General features: G+C 45.7%; 1 protein-coding gene across 4 annotated transcripts; it reads right to left on the bottom strand.

Moving 5' to 3' along the window:
* Positions 1-400: 400 nt before the first annotated feature.
* Positions 401-21,883, bottom strand: TAT (tyrosine aminotransferase). 4 transcript variants are annotated; one of them, XM_081335837.1, is made up of 15 exons: positions 17,815-17,958; positions 12,413-12,503; positions 12,250-12,316; positions 7,617-7,754; positions 5,850-6,100; positions 5,639-5,743; positions 5,250-5,317; positions 4,841-4,999; positions 4,001-4,139; positions 3,774-3,826; positions 3,408-3,560; positions 3,018-3,146; positions 1,886-1,969; positions 1,636-1,734; positions 401-1,020 (listed from the first exon to the last, which is right to left on the bottom strand). In XM_081335837.1, the coding sequence occupies exons 5-15, from the start codon at positions 6,082-6,084 to the stop codon at positions 877-879; spliced, it is 1,368 nt and encodes a 455-aa protein (XP_081191963.1). In that variant the 5' UTR covers positions 6,085-6,100; positions 7,617-7,754; positions 12,250-12,316; positions 12,413-12,503; positions 17,815-17,958; the 3' UTR covers positions 401-876. The 4 variants fall into 4 exon arrangements, with proteins under 4 accessions (XP_081191963.1, XP_081191960.1, XP_081191961.1 ...); XM_081335834.1 differs by lacking the exons at positions 12,250-12,316; positions 17,815-17,958 and adding an exon at positions 21,514-21,883; XM_081335835.1 differs by lacking the exon at positions 12,250-12,316.
* Between the last annotated feature and the right edge of the window lie 91 nt (positions 21,884-21,974).

Consider the following 21,974-nt stretch of genomic DNA (forward strand, 5'->3'; position numbering starts at 1 on the left):
AGGCACCCTTCCCCAATTTACGCATGTTTGCTGTGCATAAAACATAGCAGTTTCTGGCTCCTGACAGTTCAAACAAGTTCGCCTCGGTGGCTTCCAGCTCCCCATTTCCTTCCAGGCCAACATCTCTCTAATTAGTTACTGTTCACTGAGGCAGCAACAGTAACTTTCCTCTTTGTCCCTGGTAGTTACCCTCCAACACCCCCCCACACACACACACACCGCCCTCCTCTTTTTTGAGTTTGCCAGTGGAATGGCAAGAGCTGATTTTTGGTTTAACAAGTCAACAGAGAGAACCACGAATGGATCGATCTGTCCTTGAGTGCTTTGATCAAGTGAAACTGGCAAGAATTGTGGCATCTTTCCCTTCTGGCCCAAGTAACACACCTTTCCATTTGCAAGATGAGTTTGCATAGTTTTTGCACACAGTCAGACATTTACCATGCATTTATTCATACAAAAAACACAATAACTTATGAACTTCAAATGTGTGTACAAGAAAACAGATTGCAGGTGCACTCTGAGGTGGGGGAGACATAAGGTTTTTTTGAGGTCTGTGTAGCACAGGCGTAAGTTCTGTGCCTGTGGAAGAGTTGGGCATTTTCTGCTCTGGCTTCCAGCAGGCATGCAGGTTCTTTCTCACAGCTTCCTGTAGGCTCTAGAAATCATTCAGTGGGTGATTGAAAGCTGTCAAGCATGCCCAGGGCTGCTGCTGAAGTTCCTTGAGCCTGCTGGGCAGGAAGGAGTGTCACTGACAGCCTACTTCTAGCCAGGCCCTAGCAGTTCACAGTCCAGAACAAGAATGATGGTGCTGAGTCAGCTGCTCAGGGAGCAAACTCGGAGCAGATGGAGTAGAAGATCAGGTGCACGTGCTCAGGCCTACTTGTCACATTCCAGATCCTGGGTCCCCTCTGCCCCTTGATAGTGCTTCTCACAGAAGTAGCGGATACGCTGGCAAGCCTCCACCATCATCTCCTCTGGCACGGTGATCACCACACGGAAGAAGTTAGGGTATTCAAAACACTGCCAGGAGAGACAGCTGAGCCATTAGCCAGTGGATTCCCTTGGGCCTTCCCATCTTCCCAAGCAGAGCACTGGGGTTAATGCCCTGCACATCAGTCCCATTGCTGCTATCACTGGGCCTTTTAATGGAAAGCTGGGACAGGAGGGTAACCAGTAGAAACAGCTATTTTATTTTCTTACAAATCCCACTGTGCTTATTCCACCTTGACCCCATGTCCAAGGCCAGATACAGTTTTCCTTCTGTTTTTAAAGAAGAGCTTGTTCCCGTTTCATCTCCCATAGCCTCCAAGGTGGCTATCAGGATAACAAGCCACAGATATAGCTCCAGAGGGAAGGATTCCAACCCATTTATTTCTAATATGAAAATCCCCTGGAGAAAGAGACGGTGAAGCAAGGAACATGGCGGTCTCCAGCCGAGGATTTAGCCAGAAGACGATATTGCAGCACCTTTCATATCAGCCTCCAGGAATATGGAGCTGGGCCCATTTTTAGCAAGAGTAAGAACTAGGGGAAAGAGAAGTAGCTGAGAGGAGAGCTGAAGCCAGGCTGAGAGTTTCCATCAGGAGAACTAACTATCCCGGTATTCAGCGTCTTCCCATGGAGAAACAAGCTCACCGTGGCAGGCAGGCAGAAGACCGACTGCTCCGCAATGAGTCTCTCTGTGAACTCCACATCATTCTCAAAATCTGGGAAATGTTCCATCTCAATCCCCACCTAGAGCCGCAGGGGTAGAAAACTGGTCACAGCCAAAGACCCTCCCTTCTCCCCCAAGGAACAGCCCCGCCTGGGGTGTCTTTGGGGAAGGAAAGAAAGCGCCTCCCACTCCAACAGCCCTTCCCTTGCCCACTGCAGGCAGGCAGCTCACCATCAAGTACATGGCTCCCTGGGGCCGGATCGGCTTCAGTCCACAGACCGTGGAGAGGGCAGCGTAGCACAGGGCAGCATTGGACTGGAAAGAGCAAATCGGGAGGAAGGAAATCAAATCGCAGGCAAGGAAACCTTGGTCCTCCTCAGTCAGACAACTGGCCAGGCCCACCAAAGAGAACAGTGACAGATTAAACATGGTTTACCTCAAAAACTAGCTGGACTGCCAGAAAGGTGAAATATAGAATCTCTGCTTGGAACAAATGTGATGTGAGCGCATCCTGCTCAGTTGTGTTGGGATATGAAGGAGAGCAAAAGCGAGACCTCTGCTCTCTTTCCACAGCCCTTCACGTCCGCACAGAGCTGCAGACGCTGTGCTTGCTGACTTTTGAAACCCCTTTTGACTCTTATCTTTTCTAGTAGCAGAAAGTGTTCTAGTATCCAGATTTCCCAATTAAAGGAATAAAAACAGTAGATATTATCTTTTATTGAAACCACTTTGGTAGCAGTTCGCTTTCAAACTGGTGAAAAACAAAACAAAATATGCTTTCCCTTCAGTGTCTTTGCAGAAATATATTAATGTCCCATTTTTAAACCTTAGAGCTAATATTACAGAAAACAACAAAGCACATTGGAGAGAAGATCACTGCTCAAATCTTCCATAGCAGGTCACCTGCTCGGCAGAAAGGAACCACTGCTGGGTTCAGGGCAGTGAGACAGCAGTTGTACAATCATGGGACTAACTTGGCTTTCACTGTCTTTTTTATTTCAATAAAAAAAGTAAAAAATTGCTGCACCCATGTTTCAGAAGCATGCTCCGCTGCAGGCGTTGGCAGCAAGTTCTGAATGTGGGAGCTTGGCTTCTCCCTTTTCTTTGTCTTGCTACTTTTCTTGAGAACAAAGTCAGAAAACAGGTCAACTGACCAGGTGTGTGTGTTCCCACAACAAAAATGAGTGAGTGCACTTGACTGGACCTGTTTGGGATTAAATTTAGTGCCCTTGAGACTGAGTTTATTAACCTCCCCATCACGACTGACCCATTCAGCCTAGTGGGAACTGAGTCTGTCTTGGCTTCTTTCTGAGGGTATAAGCAACTCTATTGCAATGTGTTCTTAGAAACAGTTGAGGCCTACCTTGAGGAAGCTGAGAGTGTTGTGATAAAATTCAGGGGATGTGTGGTGGAAGATATGCCCAAGGGCTCCCTGGACAGCTGTGCAGGGCCCCAAAATCCTTTGGCTCAGTCTCAGAAGGCCTTCCCTGATCTTTAAGGTACACAGAGAAAGGAGGGGGAGGGAAGCATCAGATTCCTGCCTATAGGTCGGTCCCCCATCCACCAGGCTTTTCATGGCTCTCTTGCCCAACATGAAGAGGGGCAGCAAGACATAAAGCAGGGAATGGTTGGGTCTGAGATCACCTGAATGGGCCTTGCTTTTCTCTTGGAATTGAACCAAAAGGGCCAGCTCTTCCTCCTCCCAATTGGAACAGACCTGGGCAACCCAGCAGCCAAGTATGTACTTCTCTACCTCCTGTCCAAAGATGTCCCGGCGGTCGTGAATCAGAATCCATCCCATCCTCCAGCCAGGCACCAACCACCGCTTGGCAAGGCCTCCACAGGACAGGATCGGGACATTAGTGCTCAGCTTTGCAAGGGACTCATATTTGCAGTCTTCAAACACCTGAATGTGGATGAGTTGGAGGAATCCCATTTAGTGGCTGGTCAAAACTCTGAAAATGGCATCCCATACTCAGCCTCTGACAGCAGGCCTCTCTTAAAGGCCACCCCTGCCATTGTCTCTAAGGTTTGTGTTATTCCAGCAAAACCAGCCCCCTGCTCCCCTCCCAGCCATCTCTCCATTCCTCTAGACAGATGAAAGCTGCTCCTCACTCACCATTTCTGCATAGATCTCATCAGCCAAAATGGGGACACACTGCCTGGATGCCACTGGGCAACAGAAGGAAGGAAGGGAGACATTTAGCAGGTCACCATATGCCCACAACTTGGTTGGGCTCCGTAGCCTGGAGCCTCTTGTGATCTTTCTTCTCCATGCAAAGCAGCATAGAGTTTAGCACAGGGACACATGCATGAGGCAGCTTCAAAGCTTGTCAGAAGAATTACCTCCCAGAATCTTCTGGAGGTGACTTCTGCTGAAAACAGAGCCACAGGGATTGGATGGGTTGTTCACAATCAGGCAAGCTGTTCTGTTGTCCACCAGAGATTCCATTTGCTTCAGGTCAATTTCCCAGGACTTTTCTGGCTGGTGGCAAAATGGAAAGGAGGATGAAGAGAGAATGGGGAAGTCTGAAATCAAATAGCCATCTTCACTCTGGCTATGGGGCCTTTGCTCCCTGCCTGGGTCAGAAGTGATGGGTAGGTAAAGGGGAGGGCAAGAGGGACTGGTGGCCAGCCAAAGAAATGCGGTGCTGAATAAGAAAAGCTTGCTTTCTTGATCCCAATTTACAGCTCATACAATCAAGAGCTGAAGAGTGCTATGAAGTTTTGTTGATCAGTAGCTGCAAGATGTTGGAGGAGAAGACAAAAGTTTCTAAGCAAGCAATTTAACATGTTGGTTATAAACATTAGAATGATTACACATCCAGGAACAAATAATGGTTGATCTAATGGTTGTTCTTGATCATAGTTATTTCTAACTTGCCTCTTTCTCTGGGAATTGTGCAAAAAAAGGAATCTGAACAGACAGAGCTTGTTTCTAATTTTTGCAAAGCCTCTCTCTTCTCCAACAATTTATTTGGTGCACCCAATATGCTATTGCAGGGGTTTCTAGCTATTCTTTTGCACACCCTAAATGTGGCTTTTGTTTTGACTACTGATATTGCAATTGTTCCAGCTCTCTTTGGAACTCCTCCATCAAAGCCCAGCTCTCCAAGCCTTGAACCTTGATTCTGTTTCATTTTTGGGAGGTTAAGGTAAGGGTTCCCACATCTAGGTCCAGCTTACCAAGAGATTGTAGAATTTGACTTCGATTCCCATAGAGTGAGCCAAGGTTTTGTAGAGAGAGAAGCCAGGGCGTGGCACCAGGATGTTCTGTCCAGGGTTAGCCAGGACTGCTAAAACTAATTCAATGGCTTGACTGCAGCCACTGGTCAGGATTACATCCTGGGAGGGAGGGAGGGAGGGAGGGAGGGAGGGAGGGAGGGAGGAGGAAGGAAGGAAGGAAGGAAGGAAGGAAGTCACTGTGAGTCAGATGGGCATTTCATGGCTTTCAGTTCAACAGACCCACATGAAGATCAGAGCCATAGGAACCTTAAATGATTATTACACAATTGAAATTAGGTGGGGAGCCAAAACCCAAGCCCCTCTCCCCAAAAATGTTCTTACTCTTTCTCAACATACTATGTATTGTTACCTGAGCTTTCAAAGGTGCTTCTGGACAATTGTAGTAGCTTGCAACCACCTCTCGACAAGACAGGTAACCTGTGATAGGTGGGAGGTGGGGTGAGTTTAGTGTTCAGTGCTATAGCTGAATTTAAAAGACTTCTAAAATGAGAACTTCCTGAATCCCAGTCTTAGAAGCCTGCACAGGATGTTATTTAGTGCCCTCCCCCATCCTTTTGCTAAGGATTCCCACAAATTAATAAGATACTCTGGGACTTTCAGCTCACATAGCAGACGCCCTCCCCTTTGACCAAGTTCCTTATCAGCATCAAAAATGATTTTGGTGGGACCTCAAGGCCACTGTCTGTTAGTGCTCCCCTTGCCTCGCCTTGGATTTTTCCACAGAGCCCAGAGACTCACCCACAGATGGGGCATAGCCATTGTATTTTCCAGAGTCCAGTGCTTCTTTCATGGCCTGTGTGACTTCATCATCTGTAGGAAGGTTTCCAAAGACAGTTGGATCTCCTGTAGAAAAGTAGAGGGTGAGTATGCCTAGGTTGTTGGTGGCTGGACAGTATCAAAAAGGGTTAGGGTCAGAGTCTCTCTGGACTAGCCTAATCAACCTACTCACCTATGGACAAAGATATCAGAGCTTTCCTGGGGTTGGGTTCCACTTTCATGGCATCCACAATGGCTCGAATGGGATTGAAAGTCCTTCTAGACATTTCTGAAGCCTTGACCGCCCAGTGGGGCTTGCGGCCTTTTCTCTTGGGCAAAGAAGGGCTTTTCCCATTGAGGTTGACATGAACATCTAGGACAGAGGGCAGGCAGGTGTTGCTGTTCACCTGGATCAGGCAGGAGTCCATCTCGGGAAGGGAGACCCTACAGGGGACACAGAACAAGGCTGATGCCAACTCCAAAGCTGTCCCTCTCCCTGCCATTAGCTACCAAAACCCACTATGCAATCAATCCCAGAAGCAGAGAAATGGAGGGGGGGTAGTAAATGGCTACCTGGGGTGATGCTAGCAGGCTCCCTCTTATGTCCTGTACAGGTACCAGTTTAGCAGCCACAGCACAACCAGGGAGAGAAAGGTGTTGCAGCACAGCAGAGCTATCCTTGAACCTCTCCTGCTCCTTCCCCTCCTCACTCACTCTGGGAGTATGAACTTTGGCCTGTGAAAAGCTGGGCCTTTGTGCACAGGATAATCCAAGTTCAAATTCTGAAGGCTGTCAGGAAAGCAATAAATCCAGCTGCTCCCCTCCCAAATCCAGGAGATGAAAACCCATTACAAAAAATCTGATAAAGCACCTAAAACCAATTTGTTGTTCTATCTGTTAGAATGAAGTCACACAATATTCAGATATAAATGAAAAAACCACAGATCATTTCCTATATTCTTATGTTAAGGGAGTATGTATCAGTTGTGTACAAAAATGTTTTAGGTTGCATCCTATAGTTTTCAAAGTGTCAGATGTCAAGCAATAACATTTGATCCCTCAGAGTCACTTGAAAAGCCCATACGTTGCAAACTTGACATCAGAAGGAATTGTTCCACTTCATGTTGCCCTAGTGACGCCCTGCCTTCAGTCCCGGTTGCAATGCAACATTTCAGAGAAATTGAAACCAGTTCTGAGGACAAAAGATTGACCAGGGGAACGGGAAAACAGGACCTAAAGGACCTAAATATGTTTAACCTCAAGAGAAGATGGGGAGGAGCAAAATAAGAACTCCCCCCCCAATTTACAAAAGAATGAATGCAGAAGAAGGTCAAGACCTTTTCTCTCTTTTTCAAGAGGACAAGACCCAGAATAATGGACACGAGTTACAAGAAGCCACATCTGAACTAAATATTGGCAAAGCTTTCCTAACAAATTGCAAAAAATTGACTAAGGAAATGATTACCCAAAGAGTAATTGCGGCCTATTAAATCATCCAGTATTCTCAGGTTGTACTCCATTTGGAGCTGCCAGTCAAAAGGGAAACTGTAGGTCAGTTCCTTGGTCCTGGCATTGTCCTCTGGTTTATTTGTTCTCCTTTTGGGGTTCTCAGGCACTGTGCCTGTACAAGGCCAGGTCATACCCAACAGTCTTCATGAGAGAGGGCATTCTGGCAAGAGGGAAGGTTAGGAAGAGTTCAGAGAGCACCAAATGCTGCACAAAGTTTGAAATGACCCTCGATTAAACTTATTTGTAGTGGGGCTGTTGGCGTCTTTGAACCTGTTTCTTTTCAATGCTAGCACTGATGTTACCTAGTTTGGCTAATGAAACATATACAAGAAAACAACCAAGATCAAAGAGCAGTAAGGACCCCTCATTTCAACCCTGAGCTACAAAGATTCTCCTCTATTGTTACTTGTAGGGTTTCTTGGTTCAGGAACCCCAGACGTTGGTGACTTACCTGAGACACCCAAAGATGTGGCTGCAGCTCAGTGTGATGGTGAAGATGAGCTGAGGAGCTTCCAATGTGGTTGAACTGAGAGGCAGAGCCAGAGTGCTAGAACACAAGTCCTTTTATGCATGGCAAGCCTGCAGCCGCCTAGAATCGAGAACAGGGTGTCAGCCTGGAGTCCTCCAGCTATTGGCTGATGTGGAGGGCTGTACTTCCCACCCAGGGACACCCCCAACTCTGACTCCATCTGGCTCCAAACATCTGGAACAAACACAGGCTGCACATTAACTCTTTCAGACAAGGGCCAAAACTGTCTGCTGGAACCACATTGCTCCCCTTCCAGAGCCAACCATCCAATCTGGGTAGAATTCTTCTTGGCTTGCCTAGCACCTGAGATCCATCTGCTCTCAAGGTCAGGAAAAGCCAAACTTAACTCCCATGGGTGGAAGAGTGGATACCTTCAGAATCTAACTGAAGAGACTACGTGATGCGATGATGGGAGTGAAACCCAAAGAGTTAACTTCAGGCATGGTCCAAGGCTTTGCCTGGCATTTAAGGCAGCCTGATGCAATCCATGAGGCCCACCTCATCAGCTCCACGTTGCAAAACACAATAATTGATCCCAAATGCTCTAAGCACCAGCTGGGAATGGAAAGGCACCACACACTGTCAACATATCTGCCCTCTCCTCCAAGCATCAGTTACCCACTTTATCAACCATCACTAATATCTAAAGGGGAAAGGGATTTCATATTTCTCCAGAATTCTACTTTTTGTGGAGCAGAGTAAATCCACAAGAAGTCAATGGCTGAGTATGATCCTTTTCTGAATCCTGACATTTTGCAAAGATGGCAGCTGTATTGACAGACAAGAATAGGACTCTGGCTACCTTCCTCTAAAGTACTTTCTTTCGTGAATCTTGGTGGACACTGAGGGTAAATATTTATGTGCCAGAGTCTCCAGATCCTCAGCCAGTCCAAGAAGAATCCAACACTGAAGGCAAAGAAAAGAAAGCAAGGGTGGAGGGTTGCCTGATAGAGCATCTGTCCTCTGCCAGATCCTGGTCAGTGCCCCACCAACTTCCAAGGAAAGTTGTCTATTTCTCCGTCCTTCTCAAGTCTTGTGGAGGTCTTCCTCCACAATTTCAGATTCCAGCAGACAAGGTCATGCAACCCTCACAGGCAGTCATGGTCCTCCCCCAGATGGGCAACCCAGGATCGTTCCACAATTTTATCCAAAAAACAGCTCAGGCTTGAATCTGCTTAATGGAGGGGACAGCAAGGCCTTGATGCAGCCATCTTTGCTCATTCTTCCAACGTGCAAATGAGATTATTCACATGTTTCTGGTGCTGCTTCTGCAAGGACTCATGTGTCAAGCAGTGGCAGGAACACAGATGACGGGCTCTCCAAGCCCTTCGTAGCCTGCAGCCCTCTTACTTCAGCTGCATCCCACACATGTACCTTGCCCCAAAGCCTAATTCCTTTGCTTTAGCTTGGAGATGAAGGAACCGAGGAACTGCCAGTGTGATACTGTATCCACAGGCCCAACATGATAGGGGTAGGAGGAGTGAAATAAGTGGAGATTGCAACAGACAAAATCCTTGTCTCCACCTGATTCATCCTTCCATCAAACCAACACCATCTGCTTATTAAATAATTACAAAGCCCATCATTCTCCAAAGCACCAGAGGGCAGGACAAGAAACAATGGTTGGAACCTGATCAAAGAGAGAAGCAACCTGGAATTAAGGAGAAACTTCCTGACAGTGAGGACAATTAACCAGTGGAACAGCTTGCCTCCAGAAATTGTGGGTGCTTCATCACTGGAGATTTTTAAGAAGAGGCTAGACCAGGGGTAGGCAACCTCGGCTCTTTTATGACTCATGGACTTCAACTCCCAGAATTCCTGAGTCAGAATTCTGGGAGTTGAAGTCCATGAGTCATAAAAGAGCCGAGGTTGCCTACCCCTGGGCTAGACAGTCACTTGTCTGAGATGGTATAGGTTCTCCTGCATGAGCAGGGAGCTGCACTAGAAGATCTCCAAGGTCTCTTCCAGCTCTGTTCTTTTCAATATGTGGAGGTTTCTGCAAGCATCCCTGCCCTGCTTTGGACAATCCTTCTGTGTCAGGTTTTCAATCATCAGAACAGCCCCTGCATGTTCCATCTTCAAGATGAATCTGATTCCCCTCTCCCTGCTCTTTCCCAGCCCCAGATCAGCAAGGAAAAAGAGACCCCAGGAAGATTTCTGCTTTCAGTTCCCAAAGTGGCTGGACTTAACTGAAGCACTTCATAGGTCAGGCAAAGGAACAAAGTAGCAGCCTTCCCCAACACGGCATTATCTATCTTTTCTCATTTCTTTCCTAATGAGTAAATTTCATTCCTCCTTAGCTGCTTTAATGCCTCCCCCATGTCCATTCTTGGCCATCCATCAAGCTGTACTGATAGAAATCTTATTTGTGTCCATCAGCAGCTACAGGCACCCACCCAGTGCCTTGAGTAGGAGGAGCAGGAGGAACAAGACAGCAGAAGACTCTCCATAGCACAGGAAAGGAGGGAGTGCAGACAGCTGAAAGCCTCTTCCATCTCCATCTCCTCCTGCGCCAAATCCATCTTTGAAGCCAAAGTCAATATTGACTAATTTCATCACTGGCATTTGACATGTGCTTTTCTATTACTATTCACTTGCACAGCCTGCTGTCTATGGCCTCTTCCCCTCTATGGCCTTGAAGCCCCAGTGAGTTAAGCAAATAGAAACCGGAGGCCTCTGTTGACTTCAGCCGCAGGCTTTTTCTGAGAGGCCAACTCCTCAGCAGAATAATGCACCTTTGTGGAGGAAGAGCTGGCACCTGAAGCACTCTCAGAAGGGATGGGCCTTCTGCCATTCCTCCTGTTTCATGTTGGCCAGGAGGTCCTACAGGGGGCAGCAGCAGCTGCCAGCTAGCCTAGAGTTTATTTATACTATCAGCAAAATTACCACATGCCCTCTCAGACCAATACCCCCAGCGCAATGATTCCATGAAGCAGAGCAACAGGAATGGTTCAATGGTCCTGCTGGCATTTTCTCCAAGGATGGCCATTTCCATAATTCTGAAGCCAAGAAGAGGGGTGAGAAAAGAAATGGCCATCTTTGGACAAGGTGCCAGTAAAACTACTGGCCCATTCCTGTCGCTCTGCTTCATGGAACAATTGCACTGGCTTCCCAAGAGGCCAAAGGGTGAGAGACCCTAAGCAGCACTGGGATAGCAGTGGACACTTGCAAGGTGAGAATCAGCATTTTGGCCAGAGATGTTATGCAATCAAGGAGGAAGTCTGTTCAGTCATGAGTCTGTGGAAAGAATTGCCCAAAGTCAGTTGACCCTGAAAAGCAGGAGGAAAAGGCTTAACCTTTAAATCTTGCAAAGACAAAGAGCTTGATTTTGGCTTGATTTCTACTGTAGGCCAAACTTTTATATATGTATGCCTTTTTTCTCCTTGTTGACCATAAAACAGCCCATCAAGCAATACCAAGTTCTTCATGTTTCTATTGTTTCCTTGTCCTGAATGTGGGGCTGAGTTTCTTAAACATAAGAAATATATAGCTGAAATTTCATGACCTGCACAGAGGCCACTACCAAGGGCAGGGTGCTTGTGGCTCCACCTCACCCTTTTTCCACTTCCTGGAATATGAAGCAATCACAATAAGCTAAAACCACTACACTTGGGAGTCCCCCCTTCCTAGGTAAGGCAGCTGCCCCCATCTTTGTGCTGAAGAGGTGGCTGTCCATTCTGTGATGGTTTGGCTCTGCAGCTTGAAGAAAAGTTGTTGATGGCACTCTAGTACAGAACGAATACATTGGCTTGACTTCCAGGAGATTTGACAGGAGCCCCAAAGAATCAGCAGGCCAGGTTTTTTCTATCTGTACTTTCAGAAAACAATTATGGGCAATTTATATTTTTCAATGTCCTTCCAATGTCCTCATTGGTCCATCCTAGCAACTTCTAGAGATAGTCAAACACTCCTGAGTTGATAATAGGGTTTACATTGTCTCAAGATTGACTGGGTTACTCTGGGAGTAACCGATGGCAAAATGTCCTGAAAATGAATCCTCTAGAGTATGTTATAGCTACCAGGAGGGTTATGATTAGGGTCCCTTTGGTTTTGGCGAGTAAATTATTTCCAAATCATTTATGAACAAATTAAAAAGCATCAGCCCCAACACAAATTCTTGGGGAACCTTCCCTCTGTGAGAGTTGATCTTTTATCATAGGGATGCTAATTCTGATCAGATGTTTTTGAAGACAGACAGACACTTTCCCCCAGATGCCTTGTACCTTCCTTATATCAGCAGATTAAGGCGGAAGGTTCATCATGATGATATGTCAGCATCACCCTATGGGCAGGAATGAACTACCTAAGACAAGCACGCGAGAATTATATAGATTCTATTCTATAGATAATAAGGATATTAGGAATCCATAAACGAAGAATTTAAGCAACTGGTGTGATTTGAGAACAAGCTTAATGTATAAAAACAATGGCCAAAGCCTCTTTTATTCAGTTTTCTTCCCACCCTACGTAGCCCTACTTTGGTTGGTCTGTTTTGCCTCCATCTGAACTTTGATTTTGTAACCATTGGATTTGTTGTGATCTTGTTTTTCCCTACCTGTGTGAGAACTCTCACAGATCTCTAAAAAAACAACTGGCAAGACATCTGTGTGCTGCTGTAAGCACTGTGAAAACACAAGAACAATGAAATCTAGATATTAACCCTATGCACGTACAGTACTTGTCATACTCTGATAAACAGTCAATGAATGTTGACTTACTTTGGCAGAACTCAGGTTAAATCTTCTTTAGCAAGTCTTCTTTGCCTTATGCTTAGAAAATTTGGTTCTAAACTGTTTACATCAAGTTCACCTGCTGAAAAATAGATGGTGAATATTTTCTGCTAAAGATGAACAGAAAACAGAAGTTATTATCTGCTTGACAAATATTCAATATATTTTCAGGAAAGGACAATGCAGATCTGAAAAACATCAGGTGGTTTCCAGCTAACAGGTTTTATTTAAAAGCGCAAGTTTTTGTGAGATGCAGTCTCCTGATTCTTTTGCTACCATAGTTTAACACAGCTCTCTTCCTACAAAGCACAACACACAAAGCCCAAAGCCCAAAACAAACAGTATTGCAGTTAACATGTATGAATGACACAAATGTCCCCCTTTCCAAACACTGTCTGAACATTTGTCTGTCTAAATCAGATCATTTTTATTCATTTTCTCAAAATTCTACTGCTTATAAAATAAAAAAATACATTTCAAATTCATTCAACTTGACTAGACCGTTGAATACTTTTAGAAACATACAAATTTGATGTTGATTGGTTCACGTTTGGCCACACAGAAAACTATGAAACCACATATTTCCTCCAGGAAACACGTGACCTTATGGGAGGTGGGGGCTATTTCTGGGTTGGGCCAGTTATCCTTCTTGTTAAAATGCTGGAGTGACTGCAGTTTCAATATACTCTTTTCTAAAACTGAAATAAGTTCAAAAATATTAAAATTGTTATTTCAGGACGCCAGACTATTTTATAGAACACAAAAATATGCTTCTTCAATCATTTAGTTCAAGAATTAAAGAATCTTTCCTTTCCTCACCTATTTTTCTAGTAGATTTCACTGTCAAGCTTATGGATCTTAACTCCTACACGAAACAATTTTTGTAAAATACTGTGGGCCTTGAATTTTCTTATTTAGATGTGCAGCCAACCCCAAATTTTAAGTCTATCGTTGCTTTTTCTTCTCCCCACAGAAGCCCCATGCTGCAGCTGATAACTACATAAAATATTTTTAAATGCCACGAAATAGGGACAGTTCAATCCCACCCAGAGCTAGCAAATAACCTCATAAACCATCAGGGAGACACAGCAGAAACAGAGAGTAGAAACCCAGATCTCACAAAGCAGATGAAGTAGACCTCCAAGACCTCGCATGGGTGTGTGCAGGCAACTTGGGATTGCATTGGAAGATGACTCCAGTTCCCATAAAGGGTGTATTGGAGACTGAAACAGTGATCTGCATTTGTCATGCAGTGATGAGGAATGAGGAAATGGTTAGTCTAAGTGCAACATTTAAGACTAGATAGCTTCTCTAAGCTATAGTAGATTTTTTTAAACATTATTTTGTTATTTTGCTTACTCCTCTTGCTTATAATTATGCCTGCTTTGCTAGAATCAATGTGGAAAACACTAATTTATACTGCTACACTACACCAAGGATATTATTCCTAGCTTAGTTTTTAATTCCAGAAACAGGGATATACTCATTTTCATTCCCTTACTGCACTGTTTATCAAAATCTCTTGTTTCCAGTCTTATCTGGTGCAGAACCTTCCCAAAGGAACTTGTAGTCAGCACAATAAAAATGAATGATCAAAGAAAGTAGCAAGAAATTTGGAGAAACATGACCTTTGGCTTTTAACCTGCAGCTAAACTAGGGTCTTACAGACCTGCTTCTATATTGTCAGTATGGTTTCATATTTTTATTATCATCTTGCTATTAACTTCTCTGAGCATTTTTTATAATTATAAAATTCCTGCAAATAACTCTACTGGAAGGAATGGCATAGCTAGGAATCATATTCCAGAGAATTAGGATTATATTTTAATGAAAATTGTCAAATGATATAAAGGAGCTTTTTGGCACTCTATTAAACAGACTTACATGAGCATCTGGAATTAACCACCCACATAACCTATGACAGGCAGGGCCACGGAGAGTAATAGAAGGCTACCAAGCTCTCTGAACAAACTAAATGCACCTGTTGGGATTGTAGGGTAAATGTTGACAAGACACTCCAGATACATCCAAGGTGCAATAAATCCTCGAGGTACTGAACTACAACTGTCATAATAAACAACATGCAAATCTATCAGAAAAGATTTAGTTTAAGGTGAGAAAATAGGACAGTTCCAAATTCCACTCAAGGTTCAATATCAGATAATTGGACATTAAAATACTACATTGCATGGCACATGGAATATGAAGGTTGTGATCAGAGACAAATGCTGGTATGGATATATTGATCAGATTTCTTCAGGCAAATATTCAAAAACCGCACCTGCATTCTGGATAATTCAAAGGTTGTGCATTCATTTCATGGCATTTTGATTGCAATAGAAGACATTTGGACAGGACAAGCACTGGCTTGTAAGTCAACCTGTTGTAGGTTGCTGAGTGAGCTGATTTCAAAAGATTGAGATTTGTGTCCCTGTACTGCCTATCTAAGAGCCAGTTAGATCATTAACTACTTCTGAAAATAGTTATGTTCCATCAGATTTCTGGATGAAAAAGATAGAACCTCTCCACCTTCAATGAACAGCCAATAACCACCAGGGAAATTTTATGAAAACCTGACATGAAATTGTTCCTGTGACTTTCTCGAGAGTTAATCCATCAATGAAAATTTCTTTCCTCAGCTGGGGAGGATGCAAAGAACAAAGTTCTCCATGGGGTGGACTTCATAAATTTTTTGGGGAACAAATGTCAGTTATTCTTTTGAGACATAATTTAGCATCCTATTCAATTCAGTCATCCTTGGCTGAGTGCTTGGAATTAAAAGTCTTGAGACCAATTCTACAAAGGCATTGTTTTAACTGACAACAGTTAAAACTTTGGCTAAGCACTGAAAAATGCAGTTAGGTTGTAGTGTGCAGAACTATTCTTGAGAATTTGCACATAATGTATGCTGAAAGATGACTGTTGCAGAGGAGAAAATTGAAAAGGGATTAAATAGCAAAGCATGATTGTTTATTGGAAATAAGGTTTCTGGCTATTTTATGAGTATTCAACAGTGAGGTCATTCCTACATGCACACTGAAAGGCTTTTTGGTTTCACTCTCTGTTGCTACATTCTTGCACTGGGACAGATTCTCTTCTAACTTGCAGGGATGGACGTGTTCAGCTCTTTTGGAAAATATACAAAATCTGCTCTCTTTTAGACACTTTTTTCCTTTGTCATACATATAACCACAAAAGAAAATGTAACAAAAATAAGATACCAATACTTAGAGAAATGAAGGATAGTTATGTATTTAATATTTGAAACCAGAATAACATGGCCAAACAAAAGAACTGAGCTTGGACATGAGCCATGTAAACAATTCTGAGACATCTTTGCTCATGGATTTGATACTGTCTTGACCAAATGTAACATAGTAGTGCCTCACAATAACTTAAAGTGACTTTTATAGAAGCTGACAATTGACCAGTATGAATTTTGGAATGGTACAGCATTATAATATATGTTAATAGTGAAATGCAGGAGCGCTCTTAAAATGCTCTGATGAATTGTTGTCAGCACTTGTGTCGTATGAAGAAAAGTTTACCCATGCCCCACTCAGCTTGGCTTATCTGATTTTGTTTGGAACAGCAAACATCTGGGGAACTCCTCATCTGCCGTCAGCTCAGAGTTTTCCTGGGTGCCTCAGCCTTCCCTCCCTCCTAGCTGAGCAACTACTAGGTCATTCTAGACTTTGAGCTCTGCTCTGCTAAAGAGAGCCAGTACGTGGAGACAGACAATGTCTACCTAAATGCATATGGTAGGGAGCTATCTGCCCTATTTTAAAATCCAAACCAGGAAGAAATAGTTGTGGACATCTAAAATTTTTACTTGCAGATGAAAATCTTAAGATTTCAGAGCCATCGGCCAGATTTTTAACTATTGCTATAAAAACAACACTTTTAATAACAAACCAGTAAGTTGGGATTTTAAGTGTCTTATGATATGTTTATTAAATATTTTACTTGTTAAACTGTTTTATCTGAGATACATAGCTGTCTTCCAGTACAGAGAAGAGGGGATTCACTAATTGTCTAAGACACTGAAAGGCAGGACAAGAAATAATATAAGTGGATGCTTGTTAAAGAGAGACCCAAACTAGAAGTAAGAAGAAATTTTCTGACACTGAGAACAATTAATCAGTGGAACAGCTTGCCTCCCGGGGTTCCTGTTGTTCTCATCACCGAAGGGTTTCAGGAATAGATTGGACAACTATTTGGCTGGGGTGGTATAAGGCCTTGAGCAGGGGGTTGGACTACAGGACCTCCGATGTCCCTTCCAGTTCTTTGATTTTATGTCTGCATCTGTATCTAATGCCAAGTTTACATTATATTTGAACTTGCTTGAGAAAACAAAAGCAATATAATAAGAAGTAGCCATAAACCTAACCAAAACTAAATGAAAGAGCAACGCTCAGCACCCCCACGGCCCCGGGGAGCGCCAGATCCTGAGGGGCCCATCCTCGAGGGCAGCGCTGCGACCGAGCAGGGGCGCGGCTGTCTCCGCGGAGGCTTCGCTGGGCACTCGCTAGCTGGCGGGCAGACCGGCCCGACGCCCCCTCTGCCTCAGCTCCTCCGCCCGCCAAGGAGCTCTTCCCTCGTTTGCTGGACAGGGCTCCCGACTGACCTCCAGCTCGAGAGATTCCCCGGAACCTTCTGAAAGCGCCCAATTGCCCTGGCTCTCCCTCCGGGCAGAAAAGCGGGAACGGCACGGGGGCGGCGGGCACCGCTTGGCGGAACCCGCAGGGCTCTGTGCGGAAGAGGGGAGGAGGGGCCGGGCCGGAGCCTCCGCAGTCCCAGCCGCTGCACCGGCGGGGCAAGGACTAAGAACCGAGCCACAGGAGCGGCGCCAGAGAGCCCCGACGCCCAGCGGACTGAGCTGCTGGATTAACAGACTAACCGAGTTGGAAGGAGCCCTGGAGGTCTTCTAGTCCAACCCCTGCTCAAGTTAGCCAACACCCACAACTTCTGGAGGCAAGCCGTTGCCCTGGTTACTTGCCCTGTCGGGATGCCCCCGCCCGCGCGGTATCTGGCGCCCAACGGAAGGGGCTGCAGGGGATTTTGCGCGGGGCAGGGCAGCTGTCGGCGCCTGGCAGAGGCGGCCGAGCCTCCTGGGTCTCCGGGGCCGTCTGCGTGGGGAGCCGGCGGCGAGGGCTGCAGCTGCCCCCCTTGGACCCGATGGGAAGGGCGGCCGATGGAGCGGCCGGGAAAAGCCTTCCGGCTGGTCTTGGGAGCAAAGGCGAGCGGGGCCGAGCCCGCTCGGCTGGAGAGCGAGGGATGGCCCGGCATTTGTGGCGGCGCCCCGAGGCTGCCTTCCGTCCCTCGGGCTCTCTGGCCAGCCTGCTCCCACCTGTTCCGTCTCCTCCTCCTTTCGTGACGGGAGTACTTACCTCGAGCAGCCCGGAGGGGCACCCGCTGGCTTCAGCGGAGCCCTCGGGGGGAAAGCCCAGCGCCCGGTGCCCGGCTTGGCTAAGCGGAGGCCGTCCCGAGTGAGGCTGGAGCCCGCGGCTCGGTGCCAGCGCTCTTCTGCCGCAATGGCCGGCAGAGCGGCGGCTTCGAGTGCAGCTTACCCGGAGCAGGAATATCTGCGGGGCTTTTCACGGCGGCCACCGCGGCCTCCCTTTTGATTGGTGACTTCAGAACCAGCCGGGACTGTCAAGCCAAAGCAACCCCGAGGGACGAGCCTGGTCGGGCCGGAAGGAAAGCTGTGGCCATCCGAAGCCCCCTCCCCCCCCTGTAGCACTTCTGCCCCGGACTTTGCAGGAACTCGCTTTCAAAGCCAGCGAGCCTCTTTGCTGCTTCTCCCTCGCCCAGAAACTGCCAGCCCTGAGCACATCCCTATGAAGCAATTCGTTGGGATCTTGCTGTAGCTCTTTTTAAGCCCCAACGAGGCTCCAATTGAGAGCTGGGAGGCTGGGAAGATGAAGTTGCCGAGCAGAGACTGAAGAGCTTTTCCCAGCTTGGGTGGTCAAAAGATCTGCACTCTTCTACCTTTCTGGGGAGAACATGTGCCTGTATTTTCCCAACTGCCCTCTAGGTTCTGCCTCAAATCTAGGGCAGTACATAAGACCTCCAAACATAATCCAGGGTCAACCTTGTCCAAGAAAGATTGTACGAGACTGCTACATTTAGCACTGAGCATCTGCTGCTCCATGTTTCTTTGCAGGGCCATCCGAAGATGGGACCGGCCCCTGGCCAAAAGGCACCCCACCCCCCCACCCCGTTCAGCCCAGGCTGCCTTAAACGTATCTTATAGCACAAGTTATTACAAGATCCGAGAATTTGGTTTATAATTGTGCTATACATTTATTTATACTTCATAAAGCACAACAGCTGGACAAAGTCTTAGATGTGAGATCCCAATTTCTCCTTTTCTGTTTTACTTATAAAAAGGTAAAGGTTCCCCTGCACATGCGTGCTAGTCGTTTCCAACCCTAGGGGCCGGTGCTCATCTCCGTTTCAAAGCCAAAGAGCCAGCGCTTGTCCGAGGACGTCTCCGTGGTCATGTGGCCAGCATGACTAGACGCCAAAGGTGCACGGAACGCTGTTACCTTCCCACTGTAGTGGTCCCTATTTTTCTACTTGCATTTTTTACGTGCTTTCGAACTGCTAGGTTGGCAGAAGCTGGGACGAGTAAGAGGCGCTCACTCTGTTACGCGGCACTCGGGATTCGACCCGCCAAACTGCTGACCTTCTGATCGACAAGCTCAGCATCCTAACTCACTGAGCCACCGCTAAATGACAAAATAACTTCTTTCAAGCTTGTGTCAGGTAGTTACTCTTCAGGAACTCCCAAAACTTTGTTTTGCAGGGATTGCAAAGCTTAACTCCAGTTGTAGCATGTTGGTTTATACAAGGAGTGAGGGAGATTCAGACACATCACAGACAGATTTACTCATTACGTAACCAGATGGACTAAGGTACCCTTCTCATTTGGACATGGCTTTCCTTGTGGCAGCAAATGATTGTTTTCAGCCACTGTACAATTCACTCCACATGCCAGAATTAATCATCAAGCTTTAATCTTCTAAGACAATTTTCTGAGCTCACAGAACATGCTGAACTGCTTGATGGTGGGTGTGCACATTCACTGAATCACAACCCACTGTGTTTTTGCCTAGTGGGTACAAAAGTCACACGTGTCTTAGTCTCTCAGTGTCCTTCCCTTCCAGCTATTTGAGTCTTGGTGTAACTCTTTAGTGTCTTTGACCTGGCATGAGCTTTTGCTGTGGCACAAAGAGCGCATACTACAACATAGCTATGCTATGAGGGAGAAAACCCGGGGGTGCTCTCTGAACTTTGAAATAGCACTTGCAGCCAGTCAGAAACACTTAGCACCCCCACTTCTCTCATGCATGCATAACTTTACTCACAGGCATACAAACCAGTCTTGCAGTTGCCTGTGACAGGTGAGCCACAGTGGTGAATCTTAGCTTACAAGAGAAAATGCTGACAGTGTGAGGAAGGATGTACAGGGGTGTCAAACTCGCAATGTCATGTGACATATCACAACTTTTTCTCCATTGCCAGCAATGGGGTGGGTGTGGTTTCGGCATGATGCATCCGGCCCACAGGCCAGCAGTTTGACACCCCTGATGTATGAGAAAGGTGATGAGCAATATAGTTGATTGGCAGGTTATTACAAGAAGGCAAGAGGACTATTAGTTAATTGCCAGGAGCACAAGCTACAGGTGGTCCCTGACTTATGAATAAATCGGATCTAGCATCTCAGTTGAGTGAAGCAGTCAGTGACTGTTTTTTGTTCTCTGCTCAGGTACAACTGGTTCTTTCAGTTGTAGTCTTTAAGCAATTTTCTGAGTTGTTAAGCAGACAAGAGTGATAGATGCCTGTCAGAAGGTTTGGAGCTGAAATCCTCTTGGCAGGCAGCCCTTTTGCTCTTAAAATTTCCTGCAGCCCACCAAAGGATTTCAGCTGCTTTCATGCATGAAAGGGAATTCTTCATTGGGCTGCAGGAACAGAGCTAAAATCCTAAAAATTTCAGCTCCCCTTTATCCCTTTCACTTGCAATCTTTCCCTACTGGTTTCTCAACTGACTTTGTGGGGAAGCCAGCAGAAAACATGCAAATGGCGATCACTTGATGGTGGGGTGCTTGGCTACTGATCATAAATATGAGCTGGTTGCCAAGCACTTGAAATGTGGCTGTGTGACTGTGTGGGAAGAGTACTTTATGGCCCATAAAATGCCCTTTCCAATCATAACTGTGGCTGCTAAATGGCTGTCCTAAGTCAAAGGGTAGCTGTATCAAGCTAGCGTGAGCAGTGCATTCTGGTGGGACTCCTGCCTGAAGCTGAATAGCAACTAGGAAAGGAGCAACCACAGTGAAACAGCAGCTCATCCCAACTACTACTGGTACCAGAACTTTGGAAAAGCCTTTTTTTAAGACTTTTGTTTGAAGAATTACACTGCCATCAAGAATATCTCAGAAACAGAAGACTACTACAACCACATGGAATCAGCGTAGCACACAAGCCAACTAAAGCCCTTCAAAACATCCTAAGCAAACCAAAAGTCTCAGAAGCCCCAGAAGAAAAAACAAGAGTCATCTACAACATACAATGTAAGAGCTGCAACAGCCACTGTGTAGGACAAACAGGCAGAAGATTGGCAGAACACATCCATGAACACCAAGTGGCAGTCAAAATGCATGATTAAAATTCTTTAATTTCACAACATAGACAGATTTAACCATAGTTTCAATTGGGAAAATGTGACAACCCTAGACCAGGCCAAATCCAAAAATGCCAGGGAATTTCTAGAATCCTGATACTTTGACAAACCAGCCATCAATAGACACATAGACATTAACAACATCTACAGACTGTGCAAAAGAGACAACCGGTCCAAAACAGAAAGAGACTCCAGCACCTCTCTACCAGTAATCAGCACTCAGATCAGCATACATTAACTCCCAAAGTCAACTTCAGACCAACAATCAAGTAAGCAAGACCCCAGTCAAGAAACTGCCAAACAGCCCAACCACAGAATCCCCAAGACTGCCTCACCACCCACCCAGACAGGCAAGACACCAGAATGTAAACTGACAGCAAACTAGCACTGTTGACATTACCTAGTTAGGGTAATGAAATGTCTGCAAGAACACAAGCAAGCTCAGGAAGCACCAAGGACCCCTCATTTTTGTTTGAATTCAGTAATAAAAGACTTCAAGTATAAAGGGCTGAGCAGTAAAAATATTTAAGTGGGAACATCATAAGCCCTAGAAGGGCGGAGTTGACTCAGAGTAGCCTGTTGGGGAAGGAGTACAATACCATCACCTGGTTGATAAATAAACTATTGTATACAGACTTGCTATGCCATGATGTCCAGTCCTTGGAAAACAAAAAACCCTCATACTTACTAGAAGCAGATCCACTGCTTTTTCTGCAGAGCAGGCAGGGATCCAGGATAGGAATACAAAGGACTCCTTTATAAACACTTCGCTTAGTCTTTCACTGCTGCATTAGGACTAGTTCTTGTGAAATCTTGCTGAACCTTTGGATCACTGCACTCCCCATTTTGGACATGAAGTTC

Source organism: Vipera berus, assembly GCF_964194415.1.
Source record: "Vipera berus genome assembly, chromosome: 10".
In the NCBI taxonomy this organism is placed as follows: Eukaryota; Metazoa; Chordata; class Lepidosauria; order Squamata; family Viperidae; genus Vipera; species Vipera berus.